At 47.5% G+C, this 13,169-nt stretch overlaps 1 protein-coding gene across 2 annotated transcripts in view; it reads left to right on the top strand.

The window, feature by feature from the left end:
• The window catches only part of Pdzk1 (PDZ domain containing 1), a 34,013-nt gene that overhangs the window by 15,116 nt on the left and 5,728 nt on the right, over positions 1–13,169 (top strand). For both annotated transcript variants that reach the window (XM_010629493.3, XM_010629492.3), the window contains 5 exons: positions 4,192–4,403; positions 5,045–5,288; positions 6,989–7,125; positions 8,652–8,847; positions 11,252–11,448. In XM_010629493.3, the coding sequence (XP_010627795.1) occupies positions 4,194–4,403; positions 5,045–5,288; positions 6,989–7,125; positions 8,652–8,847; positions 11,252–11,448 (984 nt within the window). In that variant the 5' untranslated portion in view covers positions 4,192–4,193. The remainder of the gene's footprint in view (positions 1–4,191; positions 4,404–5,044; positions 5,289–6,988; positions 7,126–8,651; positions 8,848–11,251; positions 11,449–13,169) is intronic.

Here is a 13,169-nt window from a genome sequence, read left to right as displayed (position 1 = left end):
TTTGTGGTACTGGGGATCAAACTTGGGTTCTTGTGCTTCCGAGGCAGGCGGCTGAACCACTGAGCCAAATCCCCGGCCCACCACAGCTGTTCTTTTCCCATAGAAAATATCCTAGTGACTTCAGTTCTGTCTATGCTGACCATATCATTTTGCATTCCTAACTTCTAATGTGTATCTAATTTTCTTTGCTACGGTGTATTTTTTTTCTGGTAGCAATAACCTAATCCTTTTGGAATAAAGTGGGGTCTAAAGGTAGGGTTAAGATTTATTAATGATGGGGGGAGATTCTTTTTGGCTCTCACCTCTGAGCCTCTGCTGCCTGCTGGCTGGGGCTTTGTTCTCTTTCCCACAGATAAGTAACCTAGTTACCCAGTATTACCTCTCCCCCAATCCACCCCCAGTTCAGAAAAGGTTATAGATTTCTTTCTTTCTTTCCAGCATTGTGGCCTTTTGAATCAGGGAATAAAGCCTGCTGAAGATTTAATGGACTCCAGCTTTGGGTGATCGCTGACTTGATGTTACAGAAACTCAGGTTTTCACTAGTTAGCTGGCCACCCCCATGGGGGCCTGATGCCCAGATTTCCTCAGGCCGCAGTAGATGGGCTGGGGAACGAAGAAAGAAAACCCGGCGCTTAGACAGAGACCTTCCGAGTTAGGTCCTGTGTTGGCGTCCGAGGCCCCCGTCGCAGAGCAATCACACAGGCTCACTGAAGCGATGGATCACGGCCCTGATTTAGGGGCCAGTGTAACACCAAGATGAGGACCAGGTAGAAGCAGGACTGGAGGTGGATGGAACAGAGCCCAGCCCTTGAAGTGCCTAGAAGAATCATCTCTTTGTAACACGGAACATGCAAAGAAAATAAATATTTTTGGGCTCCAGGGCCCCGTGTAAGATCAGGCATTTTGGGCCCTGGTTAGCTTTTCTCATGGGTCTCGGGGAGTGTTCACAGTTTAATCAGCTCAGTCTGGCCATCTACGAGGGTGGACACTGGCATCAATCCTGTCACGAAGTGATGGCGAACCTTTCAGAGTTGAGTGCCCAAACTGCAACCCAAAACTCTCATTTATTGCAAAGTGCCAACACTGCAATTAAACCTGAATATTGAGGTTTTAGTATAGAAAAAACTCATACTTTAACATCTTTAGTCTTAAAAATAATAGAGGTGCCATAAGTTCGCCACCCGTGGTCTAGTGGCTGAGCTGTGGGGAGGACAGACCGAAGGCAGGAGGCAGGCAGGGCTCACAGCAGTAGCTGTTTCCCCACGGGTATGGCAGCATTTCTGTTAGGAACTGGCTCTAACTCCAGCTGCAGCCACACTGGCAAAAGGAAACTGACTTTAGCTGAGCACGGTGGCCCATGCTTTAATCCTAGCTATGGGGCGTGAGGCTGGAGGATTATAAGTTTGAGGCCAGCCTGGGCAAATTAGTGAGACCCTGCCTCAATATTTAAAAAAAAAAAAAAAAAAAAAAAGGTGGTCTGGGAATGTAGCTTAGTGATGAGAGTATTTATCCGCAGGTAGGAGACCCTGGATTCAATCCCCAGTTCTGGAACAAACAAAAAATGGAAATAAAAATACATAAATTTTGCGGCTGGGGATTTAGCCCCGTGGTTCTGCCTGCCTCACAAGCGCAAGGTCCCAAGTTCGATCCCCGGTGCCAAAAAAACCCAAACAAAAATTTTAAAAAGCCTCTGACCCTGAGTGCCTGAGGCAGGTTGGAGTGATTTCATGTAGGCTATTTGAAAACTTTGGCCAATTTATAAAATAAAAGGCAGCTTGAGATTTTTGCCAAGAAATAACTTCTGTCTCCTTGTACATCCAATGTTTGGGTCTCCAGTAAGACACAGGAAAATGTTCTCCGTCTCCATCCTTAAACATAGGATTTCGTTCTACTGGTGAGGCAGTTTCTCTTTTTGTTCTTGGCTTATGAAGAGATTTAGTGGCCATGGTGACAGTGCAGGGCATAAGCAGAGCGTTAGAGGTAAGTGCTTCAGAAATGAACATTACCTGTCAATCGCAGACAGCTGCATCTCTTGCTGAAAACCGAATCCAGCAGGTTTTTTATTCTAAGGACATGTTTCAAATTTTTAAATATTTGGGTGGAGCTCCCTGGCAATTACCTGAATATTTTTGTTTGTTTGTTTTTGAGACAAGGTCTCATTGCATAGTTGAAACTGACCTGAACCTCAGTAGGTAGCCCAGGCTTGTCTCAAACTCAGTAATCCTCCTGCCTCAGCCTCCCAGTGCTGGGATTACAGGCCTGTGTGTGTGTGTGTGTGTGTGTGTGTGTGTGTGTGTGCCACCACGCCCAGCAATTACTGACTATTTAAGAGTGTTTTGTTTTTTGTTTTTTTTCCTTGGAGGCTTTTTGGCTTTTCAGCCGTGTGAAGTTGAGAGCTGAATTAGAGGGGAGCTTGGACACAGGCGCGGATTCAAGGGGCAAACAGCATCGACCCATGCAGGGTGGAGACTGGCAGGGAGAGAAGGGAGAAGGTGCCTGCCGGGGAGGAAACAGACCGAGATGCCCTGTACTTTTCCCCCTTCCTTGCAAACTGCCTTTTTCTGTGGCTGGTTTGGGTGGGGCAGATGCTAAGCAACCCCATCTTGCAGGTTACTCCATGGGGAGTCCTTGTTTCTTGTTCCGCCAGTGCTTAGTCAGTCGCGTAGCTCCCAGACCTCGCAGAGGTCACAGGATGGGGCCAAGTCATGATAGGGACAGCGGGAGGCTCCTCGCCCAGTCTGCACTGCCCTGTTTCTATGGGCGCAAAGGTCGGAGATGGCTATCTCACACCCTTGGCTGGCTTCTGGGGAGCCCGGAGCACTTTGACGCCTACCTGCTCTTCACCCAGCTCCTGCTGAACCCTGTGTGGTCCTCTGTTCCTGCGCTTCCAGCAGGGAAGGGGAACGGGCGGTTTGTTCTGCTTCCCAGGCAGATAACTGAGGGGACACGAAGCAGTTTAAAGAGCTGACTCCAGCTTTCTGCTCAGCTTTTGTTAAAAGTTTTGGCTCCTGTACTTGGACTGAATTTCAGCCAGGCGGCAAAGAGAAGTTTGGTTTGAGCTCCTGAAGTTGAGGCATCCGTGTACAGTACCCAGGTGATTACGTGAGCTCACCGCCTTACTGTTGCGGGCCTCCGTTCTTCCATGAGATGAAAAGCGTTAAGCTAGGCGGCCGTGGGGCCACCGGCGGGTTTCCTCTAAATGATGACTGGGGCCAAAGCCCAGGTGTCGTTTTCCACACTGGTCCTGTCATCCTCCTGTGGGTCAAGACCCTGGTCCTGCAGTGGGGCAACAGGAGAGCAGAAAGGAGGGCAGTGAGCTGCCTTAGGGGAGCACCCTCACCTGGTCACAGGCACAATATCGGGCATCTGCTCTGCTCTGCTGGGAAGCTCCAGGCTCCTGTACAACCACTTTTCTCTTGCGTCACCAACCTATCAGGCATCTCTGAGGCATGGCTTGCTTAGCTTTTAATTGTTTGAGGTCTTCCTTGTCCTGTCCAACCTCACCTGACTCTTGCTAAACCTTTCCTTCACTTCTTCTTCCAGGAAGCCATTCTTAATTCTTCTCACAGCATTCCCTACTCCCAAAGACCGGTTTCACTAGGCAGTTCAGGCTGTCCTGGAACTCACTCTGTAGTCCAGGCTGGTCTCGAGTTCACAGTGATCCTCCTGCCTCAGCCTCCCAAGTGCTGGGATTACAGGCGTGCTCCACCATGGCTGGCTAAAGACCCGCTGTTATGTTCTTACTATCATTCTGTTCTTAATATAACATTCACCACATGTTGTAAAAACAGAACTGCGTTGTCTCGGATAGACAAGTACGCATCTCTTTCCACAGATTGATTTTCAATGCCCAGAACTCGATAGAATCTTCAAATATTTGAATGAAAGAGTGCCCATCTTAAAAATGTTGCGTCATGTGATCGGATTTGATTTCTTTTCACTCAGGAGGGCGAAGAGGAGTTTGGTTTGAGCTGCTGAAATCGAAGCATCTGTGTACAGCAGCTGGTTGAATATTTGGGTCTGAGACCCAAGTGGAAAGGTCAACCGTGGAGAAACAGACGTGGATATCATTAGCAAGTCCTGCATGGTGGCCTCCTAACCCCCAGTGTTCGGAACGGACTCGGGGAGACGACGGACACGGTTCTCCTGTGATTAGATTTTCCTTCGCATTTGTTTTCTTTTCCACTACAGAAATGGCTGCCGTGTTCAACGCCCGAGAATGTAAACTGTCCAAACCGGAAGGGCAGAGTTACGGCTTCTTCCTGAGAATCGAGAAGGACACCGACGGGCACCTGGTCCGGGTGATTGAAAAGGGCAGCCCAGCGGAGCAGGCTGGGCTCCTGGATGGAGACAGAGTTCTCAGGATCAATGGTGTCTTTGTCGACAAGGAAGAGCACCTGCAGGTGAGGGAGAGATTCAGGGTTCTTCTGGGATCTCTTCAGCCTCGGCATTTTCTCTGCCAGTTATGATTTTGGGGGTCTGTAGAACTTGGTTCTTTCCCTGCCTGCTGCTGGCAAGGACTTATCATAATGTGTGTTGGTCAATCAAGTCCCCTATAATTAACCAAAAACTAAAAAATATTCATATACACCAGCAACCGTGCCAAGGCAATTTTATATTTCTCATCCTGTTAAAGCCTCAGCGCAACCTCATAGGGCACGTATTACCATTCCACAGACAAGGAAGCTAGGCACAGATAAATTGGCATGCTGATATGTTCATGCAGTGAATATACGAGGGTCTCTCCTCCAACGCTGCTCCGTTCCCCGTTCACTACTCCGCAGTCCCCACAGGACGGGGGCACCTGTTGCGCTGTGGAGCACCATCTTTTTCTAGCAAAGTGCAGTCATTGTAAGTGCTCCCTGGATTCCAGCAGTGCGGGGGCCCATCCTAATCTGCACCTGGAGATTAGGGGTGTTTGGAAGGAGGCCAGGACGCCACATGGGATTCGGGTCGCACACAGCGAGGCAGACGACACGTAGCTCCCTCTCGCAGTTCATAGAGGGTTATTACTGTTAAAGTCACCTCTCTTCCCCCTACCTAGGTGGTGGATCTGGTCAGAAAGAGTGGGAATTCGGTGACTTTACTAGTTCTGGATGGCGACTCCTATGAGAAAGCGCTGAAAAAAGGGGTAGACTTGAAAGAGCTGGGTCAAAGCCAGGAGCTGGATTTGAATGACGCTAAAGTGGCCCCAGTGATGAACGGAGGAGTGACTTGGACCCAGCCACGGCTCTGCTACCTGGAGAAGGAGGGGAACAGCTACGGCTTCTCTCTGAAAACTGTTCAAGGTAAGCTGGAGGGTGAGGCTCAGACGACGACAGCCTTGAGAAGATGTTACTCCTAGTTAAGGACTTTCCTTAACTTTTCCATTGCTTTATTTTATCTATTTATTTATTTAGGTTTTTTTGAGACAGAGTCTCACTATGTAGTTGAGACTGACCTGAAAGTCACAGTGTAGCCCAGGCTGGTTTTGAGCTCCAGCAATCCTCCTGACTCGGCCTCCGAGTGCTGGGGTTATAGGCGTGCACCACCATGCCCGGCTTCCATTGCTTTATATCCCATCACAGTTTATGTCTCTTCCTTCCTCTCTTGCCCATTGCAGTTGTGCAATGTGGGGCCAGAACCTGGACAGTGGCGAGTCTGCGGTGGTCACTGGGCACTTGTGTGCTCCAGTATTTGGTTGACACTTTAAGGCTAGAGGGTTAAAGGGCTGATGCTTTTGGATCACTCTTTTCTAGCTCCCTTAGTTATGAAGGTGGCGCGGAAACAAGAAAAGATTGTTCCGGTTAGTTAATTTTGAGTAAGACCAGTATTTCTTTTCATTGTTCCTGTGCCCAGATAGTCATTCGTTTATTCAACAAATTCCTGAGCACCTATCGATGTGCCAGATACCTTTAACAGTTGCTGAGGATACTGCAAAAATCTCCACCTTCTGAAATACACCTCTGACTTCTAGCTGAGAGACTCCTAGTTGAGAAACCCGGATGTCAGCAAGTACTAGAGCTCCATTTTAGAAGTGCAGACTGGCCTGCGCTCAGCTGACTGGAGTTCTTCATGGGCTTCCCTGTGACACTGGTTGGATGCGGGGGACATGATGTTAGCTGGCCGGTGCCATCTCTCTTGTTGCCCTCTGCCCAGTGTTATTTCTGGCACTGGTGATTGGTCGTAATTCAGTAACTGATAAAGGACCAATCATCAATTTAAAGTTGCCATCCATACTTAACATATAAACTAATGATAAGAGGATTCCCAAGTTTTCCAGTTGTTGAACACAATGGTGTGGCCAAAGGAAGCTCAGCATTTCTTAGGAGTTTATTATCCGTGAAGCGGTAAAAATTATGCTTCAGATTCTACTCATTTGGCTTTCGTGCTAATGCTCATGGTCCGTGGTTAGCTTTACAGAGAAAATGTTTTCTTTGCGACAAATATATAACGAGAGAAACGTGAGGTGCTTAAGGAAAAAGGAATGAAGTTATTCCTCACAAGTTGTTTGTGCAGGCATTTTGCCTAGACTGAAGTGAAAGACTTCAGAGTGTGTAAGTGTCACCCGGATCACATTTTCAAAGCACGCGTGCTTTCCTCTCCCTTCTGTGCTTCTGAACTTGTAAGCCTGCCTCAGTGAGATGCTGACTCGTAGGTGGGTGTTGGCGATAGCACCAGAGGAGGAGGCAACAGAGCAGATGCCTTCTGATTGTATAGATGCAAAGAAAGCCAGTGTGACCGTGCTGCAGGGCGGGTAAAGTTGGGCGCTTTCTGCTTCAGGAGGCCAGTGTCACCTGAGAGGCTCTCCTTGATCTGTCTGAGCTCAGATTAAGTATCTGCTGAGTAATAGCTTTGTGCTAGGAACTGTAATATGGATTCTAGATCAAAAGCTGAGGGGACTGAGTTGGCCCTACAAGTCCTGATTTCACGTTAGGAAAAATCCATCGGGACACTGGACTTCTGGTTTGGTGCCCTGGAGCTCACCCGCCTCTCCACCATCTTGCAGGTAAAAAGGGAGTGCACATGACCGACATAATACCTCAGAGCGTGGCTGTGAGAGCCGGGGTCCTCCCCGATGATCATTTGATAGAAGTGAATGGAGAAAATGTAGAGGACGCCAGCCACAAGGAAGTGGTTGAAAAGGTGATACCCCACCCTCCACGCCACCCGTGGCTGCTGCTCCTACCCTTTCACTCACCTTGGAAGTGACAGGAAGTCGGGTGGTTGGGTCTGGGATGAGGTTATGATGGGAGGGTTGTTTGCCCCTCTGACTTGAGGGTGAACAGACTCACTAGTGGCATAAGCAGTGTTAATACAGGGATTTGAAATAAAGCCTTTGCTAGTCTCAGGTCTAGCAGTCTGAAGAAACATCCCCCTTTCTGTGGGTCTTATTTGTCCAGTGAGCACCACCCGCAGTTCTACTTTCTGCAGTTTCATTTGCCTGTGGGCAGCCGCATCTGAAAATGTTAAGTGGCAGTTTCCAGAAATACACAGTTCACAGGGTGTAAGTCTTAAATAACTTTTTATTATAGCTGTTTTTATTATTTCCTGTTTTTCACTTACTTGCACTTGTGAGGCAGGCCACCATTACTATGCCTTCTTTGGGGGTAGTGGTACCTGGGATTAAAAACCCAGGGTCTTTGCGCTGAGCTATATCCCCAGCTATTTTAAATTTTAATTAATTTATTTGTTTTTTTTGGTACCGGGGATTGAACTGGGGACCTTGTACTTGCAAGGCAAACAGCGGCACCACTGAGCTAAATCTCTGGCCCTTCTTTTTTATTTTGAGACAGGGTCTCACTAAGTTGCTAAATTGCCCAGGCTGGGCTTAAATTTGAAATTCTCTACCTCAGCCCCCAAGCCTCCCAGCCTCCCAGAGTGCTGGGATTGCACGGTGTGTTCCACCACGTCCGGCTGTGCCTTACGTATTTCCTGTACTGGGGATTGAACTCGGGACCTTGCACTGGTCGAGGCGGGTGCAGCAGCACTGAGTTCATCCCTGGTTCCTAATTTATAAACTGACCTTTATCATAGGTGCGTATGTAGAGGAAAAACCTAACAGCAAGAGGAGTGCCTACATCATGGATACCCTGGGAAAAGGGATGATTCACACAAGAGTTCATCACACTACTCAGAACAATGCACCCTAAAGCCTATTATGTTTGAAGTTCTTCACTTAATATTTTTGGAGTGTGGCTGACCTGGGCTAACTGAAACTGCAGAAAGTGGAAGGGCGGAGGGCAGGGGGCTACTGTCCAGGGCCGCACACACGAATATGGGAAGGCCCTTGGCGCGCTGGAATAGTGGGTTTTCCTTTAAGGTCATAAAGAACCTTAAATTCACCAACCTTCTCTCCCCTTGTAGAATGGTCTGAGTGGGTCCTTTCTTCTCAAAATTCCTGTTCTGGCCTTCACCTGCACAGCTTTCTGGGTTTTCTGAATTTCGGTTCTGCCTTCATATCTCTGTGGATGAGGTTGTACATAAAGGGATGAATAGCAGCTATAGGAGTGGAGATAGATAAGTAACAGTAAATAGTATCATGGCTTAAAAGCAGGCCATGCACCCCATGCTTTCTGTTGAACAGAGACTGGGCCTTTACACCGAGACCGTCGTATCCCCGGCATTGTTCTTGGGGGTTCCTGCTGTTGCCCATCTGTGTGTTGTCGCAGGTGAAGAAGTCCGGAAACCGCGTCATGTTCCTCCTTGTGGACAAAGAAACTGAGGAGCACCATCATGAACAAAAGATACAATTCAAGAGGGAAACCGCTAGCTTGAAACTGCTGCCCCGCCAGCCTCGAGTCGTGGAGATGAAGAAGGGAAGCAACGGCTATGGTTTCTACCTGAAGCAGGGCCCAGAAGGGCAAGGTGAGGCCTAGAAGAGAGGAAATCAGGCAGCGTCACCACCCAGTTCTTCATCCATCTGACTTGGGTTTTTGGTTTTTTTTTCGGTATGGGGGATCAGACTTAGGACCTTGTGCTTGTGAGGCAGGCGCGGTGCCACTGAGCTAAATTCTCGGCCCCATCCCAATCTGAGTCTCAAGGCCCAGGAGGTCAATTCCCTACACAAACATGAGAAGAGTGGCCAGGACCTGGGAAGCCATCAATTTCTATGTCACTTGGGGGAGCTAATAATAAAGTCACCACGGCGGAATAAGGTAGAGTTTGGGATCCAGGCAGTGATGTTAATTGGCTTTCTGAAAAACAAAAAACAAAAAGTCCTAGTGTATAGCATTTATTGATTTTTTTTTTGTGTGTGTATGTGTGGTGTGAATATCTGCACCATACGTGATTTCAAGCTACCAGCGTGATGTCTCTGAACACACATTTGCACAGTTGGCACTGAGTGGCTCTCCTGTGCCTGTGGCAGCATCTCCTGCACACATCTAGGTGGAGGCAGTGGTATGGGGCAGGACCTGGGATTGGAACAGAAATGGGAATCTTTCTGCTTCTCTGTAACCAAACAGGGAAAGTAAGGCAAACACATAAAGCTCTTGTTTTGGTTTATGTTATTTAAAAATCTAAACCAGGCGTGGTGGCTCACGCCTTTAATCCCAGCACCAAGGCTGAGGCAGGAAGAACCCTGTGCGTTTGAGACCAGCCTGGGCTACATAGTGAGTTCCAGGTCAGTCTCAACTACTGTAGTGAGACCCTGTCTCAAAAAATCAAAACCAAACCAAACCAAAACAAAACAAAAAACCCCCAAACAACAGCAACCCCCCAAATCCTCAGGGCCTTTGAAGCTACCAAGTGAGTCAAACAGGATTCTCCAGTCAAGATATAGTTAGTACAGGGGATAAGCCACACGTATCCATGATTGAAGGTAGTGATAAGCACCTTAATCTAGGAGCAGATAAACCACCGTGGAATGTCAAGGTCAGAGCAAGCTTTTCCCACTCAAAAGCTACCAGGAGACCCTCTAGTGGAGGTGGGCCTTGAGCGCAGGCCTTACAAGATGGATAGATTTTGGAAGAGTGGAGTGGAGGCTGCAGTTGGAAGGCGATCCCAGGAAGGTAAGTCACATAAACATGGGCACAGTTTGGTTGGTGCCTGACGTGTTATGCAAGAATTCAAGTTAGAAAGGTAGGTTGGACAGAAATAAGGGAGGCTCAATGGCAGGGGAGAGAGTTTGGCCTTGGTTCTATAACTGATGGGGAGAGAGAAGTTTTTTGAACAGTGTGAGGGCGAAGGAAAACACCTGAAGTTTACCATACCTTGGGGGCGTCATACATCTGTTACTAACAGTTCTGCAAGAGGAGCTGCCGGAACTGAGCACGTGGACGAGTCCGAGACGTAAGGTTAAGTAGTGAGGTACAGCTGGGCTCCAACGAAGCCGGTGCAGACTGTTGTTCTGGGGAGAGACCCGAGAGGACAGGAGCAGCACGATGGATCTGAAGGGGCCCATAGTGAAGGGAAGGACTGAGGAAGGGCGAGCACCTGGTAAGCTGCAGTTCTGGGCGAGAACTGACACAAGGTGCATTCTGGGAGAGGAAATAGTCCCAGAGAAGAATGATGTATAAAGTCTGAAGGTAGCGCGGGAGGACTTGGTGGTTGACTAGACGTGGGAGTGGATACTGGGGAAGAACCAACTGCCAGTGTGATGGGAGGGGTGGCACGTCACGGACGACCAGAGCAGGGGCTTTTGACGGGAAATGGGCAGAGATGAAGTCTGGTTTGAAAGCGATACACTGAGAGAATGTGAGGTATTCTGTGGGAGATACTCAGCAGCTAAGTGGAAAAGTCAAAATGGAAGCTTGTTAAAAAAGTGTGAGGGACAAGGAAAGGTGTGAGATGGCGGGGGCATCTGATAAAACAGCTGAAGCCAGAAGGAAGCTAACCACACCACCAGGCACACACAATACTCAACTGGACACACCCGACTGCTAAGACAGATAGGTTTCCAGAGGTCTGAAATCTTTGTTGTTTCTTCTCCCCCTTCTTATGGCTTAGTTTCTCTAAGATTTATGGATATTAGTGTGCTCACCTGGGAGTTTTGTTGACCTTTAGTGTCTAGCCTGTTTATCCTGTCAAGGTTGAATGCCAGACATTTTTAGTAACCTGATTCTTACTCCTTTAAGATCCTTTCACTGCTGAGTGGTTGGGTTTGTTCCTGGGGAGGAGCCCAGATAGGGTGCTTCTCTGGGATGCAGGGGAAGGGAGTTGTGCCCAGCATACCTTCCTTATGTTTCAGCAGGGCCTTGGCCTCCAGCAGAAATTCCACAGTTTGTTTAGTATCTTTTCTGATAATTTAATTTTGGGGGGGTGAGGGTAGGTCAAACCATCAAGGACATAGATTCTGGAAGTCCAGCAGAGGCGGCAGGCTTGAAGAAAAACGACCTGGTAGTTGCCGTCAATGGCGAGTCTGTGGAGACCCTTGATCATGACAGTGTGGTGGAAATGATTAAAAAGGGGGGAGATGAGACGTCACTGTTGGTGGTGGACAAAGAGACAGATAACCTGTACAGACTGGTGAGTACAAGGCCACATGTTCATGCGTTATGGTGGGGTCCGCTCATGTCCTCAACCTTTGGGCTGACTTGTTGCTACTGTGTTTCAAACTGGACAGGGGTATGTGGGACTGGGGTTGGAACCCAGGGTCTCGCGCATGCCAGGAAAATAAGTGCTCTGCCCTTGTGCTACCTCTGCAGCTCAGGGGAATAATTATTAGCAGTGAATTGAGGCTCAAACTGGTACCCAGAAGAGCAATATGTAACTACTAAACGTGTTTTAAGTCCTTGGACTCAAGAGTTTGAAAGAGTTGGCAAATAGACTGCAGAATTATCCTCGCTGACCTGAAATAATCTCTGGAGAATAGCAGTCTAGAAATAGACCACCGTAGCCCTAACTCCCCTGAATAGGAAGCAACTGTATTTTAAATTGTAGATCAGTAAGTTCTACCAATTTCATGTAAAAGCCTAGAAAAGATTCTTTTATTATTTGTAAGCCCTTTAAAAATGAAGTCTGCTACATCAGACCAAGATGTAGTAAACTAACCTCCCTTCCTCTTAATAGCTCTCTTAACAGCTGCTATTTTCATGTTTGAAGGTTTTACAACACCCTTATCACAAAAAATAGGTGGTGGCACACACTTACAATCCCAGCATATAATCTGGGAGGCTGAGGCTGAGGCTGGGCAGTCTAGCAACTCGGGAGGCCTTGTCTTCCCCAACCCTCCACCCACCTATGTAAGTCACTGTAAAGGCCCGGGGTTCAATCCCCAGTCCTCCTTCCCCCCCAGATTAAGAAAAAAGTAACAGGTTCAGTGTAGTAGGCATCCAGGGGCTTAGGTGCCACCTGTCTTGCTACACAGTTGTAGAAGTGAATAAGAGCAGTGAATTTTGTTCTATGTGATAGTCAGAAGCATCTAAGGGTACACGAATGATAGGACCATCATGGGTGGTGATATTAGACACTTCGTATAGACTAGGAAACTGATACTCAGATTAAGTGGTTTACTGAAGTCACTCAGCTCAGTAGAGATGGAAGATAAAATCTGACACCAGGTTTCTGGACTCTATTTCATTATACCCTTCTCCTCAGCACATTTTGATTCGATATTTCAAGATAACTTTGTAAACCAGATGAGAAAATGAGATGATAAAAATAAATTTTTTTAGCTAGGTAAGCATAGCTAGAGAACATCTGATACCGGAGACATGTCAACCGGAACGGCAGTTACCAAAAGTGCTACTTGTTCCTATCCTAGTTTATTACATCTGGAGAGAAGCATGAAAAACACATGTAATAAACTCTCAGAGGACTAAAAACTGGTGATTGGCAGCAGGGTGTAATTAAAATACCTAGTCAGGACAGAAAAAAATTAAGCTTAAAAACGAATGAATTAAGTTGAAATGAGAATGAATTCAAGTACTAGTCTAACTTTGCTGTAAGTTGTATTCATGTGACATGGTGAGACTCAATCCAATGACTTAATATTCTACAAAGCTACCCCAACCCAAAGAGGACCATTTAGTTACGCTGACCCCAGGCTGCTGGAGAAAATCACCTCACCAACTTGGTCAGAATCCTTGCGTTAGTGTGACCTTGGGCATGCTATCCTCCCCTGCCTGTTTCCTTACAGTGAGATGGGGTAGTTATTGTAAAGGGTGGCCTCAGGGATAGAGGTAGTATGTAGAGCATAGGGCATAAGGCCTCTCATATGTAAAAGTTACTTTTTTTTTTTTTTTTTT

This window comes from Fukomys damarensis, unplaced genomic scaffold (assembly GCF_012274545.1).
Source record: "Fukomys damarensis isolate Sample0158 unplaced genomic scaffold, DMR_v1.0_HiC HiC_scaffold_33, whole genome shotgun sequence".
Classification (NCBI taxonomy): Eukaryota; Metazoa; Chordata; class Mammalia; order Rodentia; family Bathyergidae; genus Fukomys; species Fukomys damarensis.
This window is presented reverse-complemented; position numbering and strand designations above follow the sequence as displayed.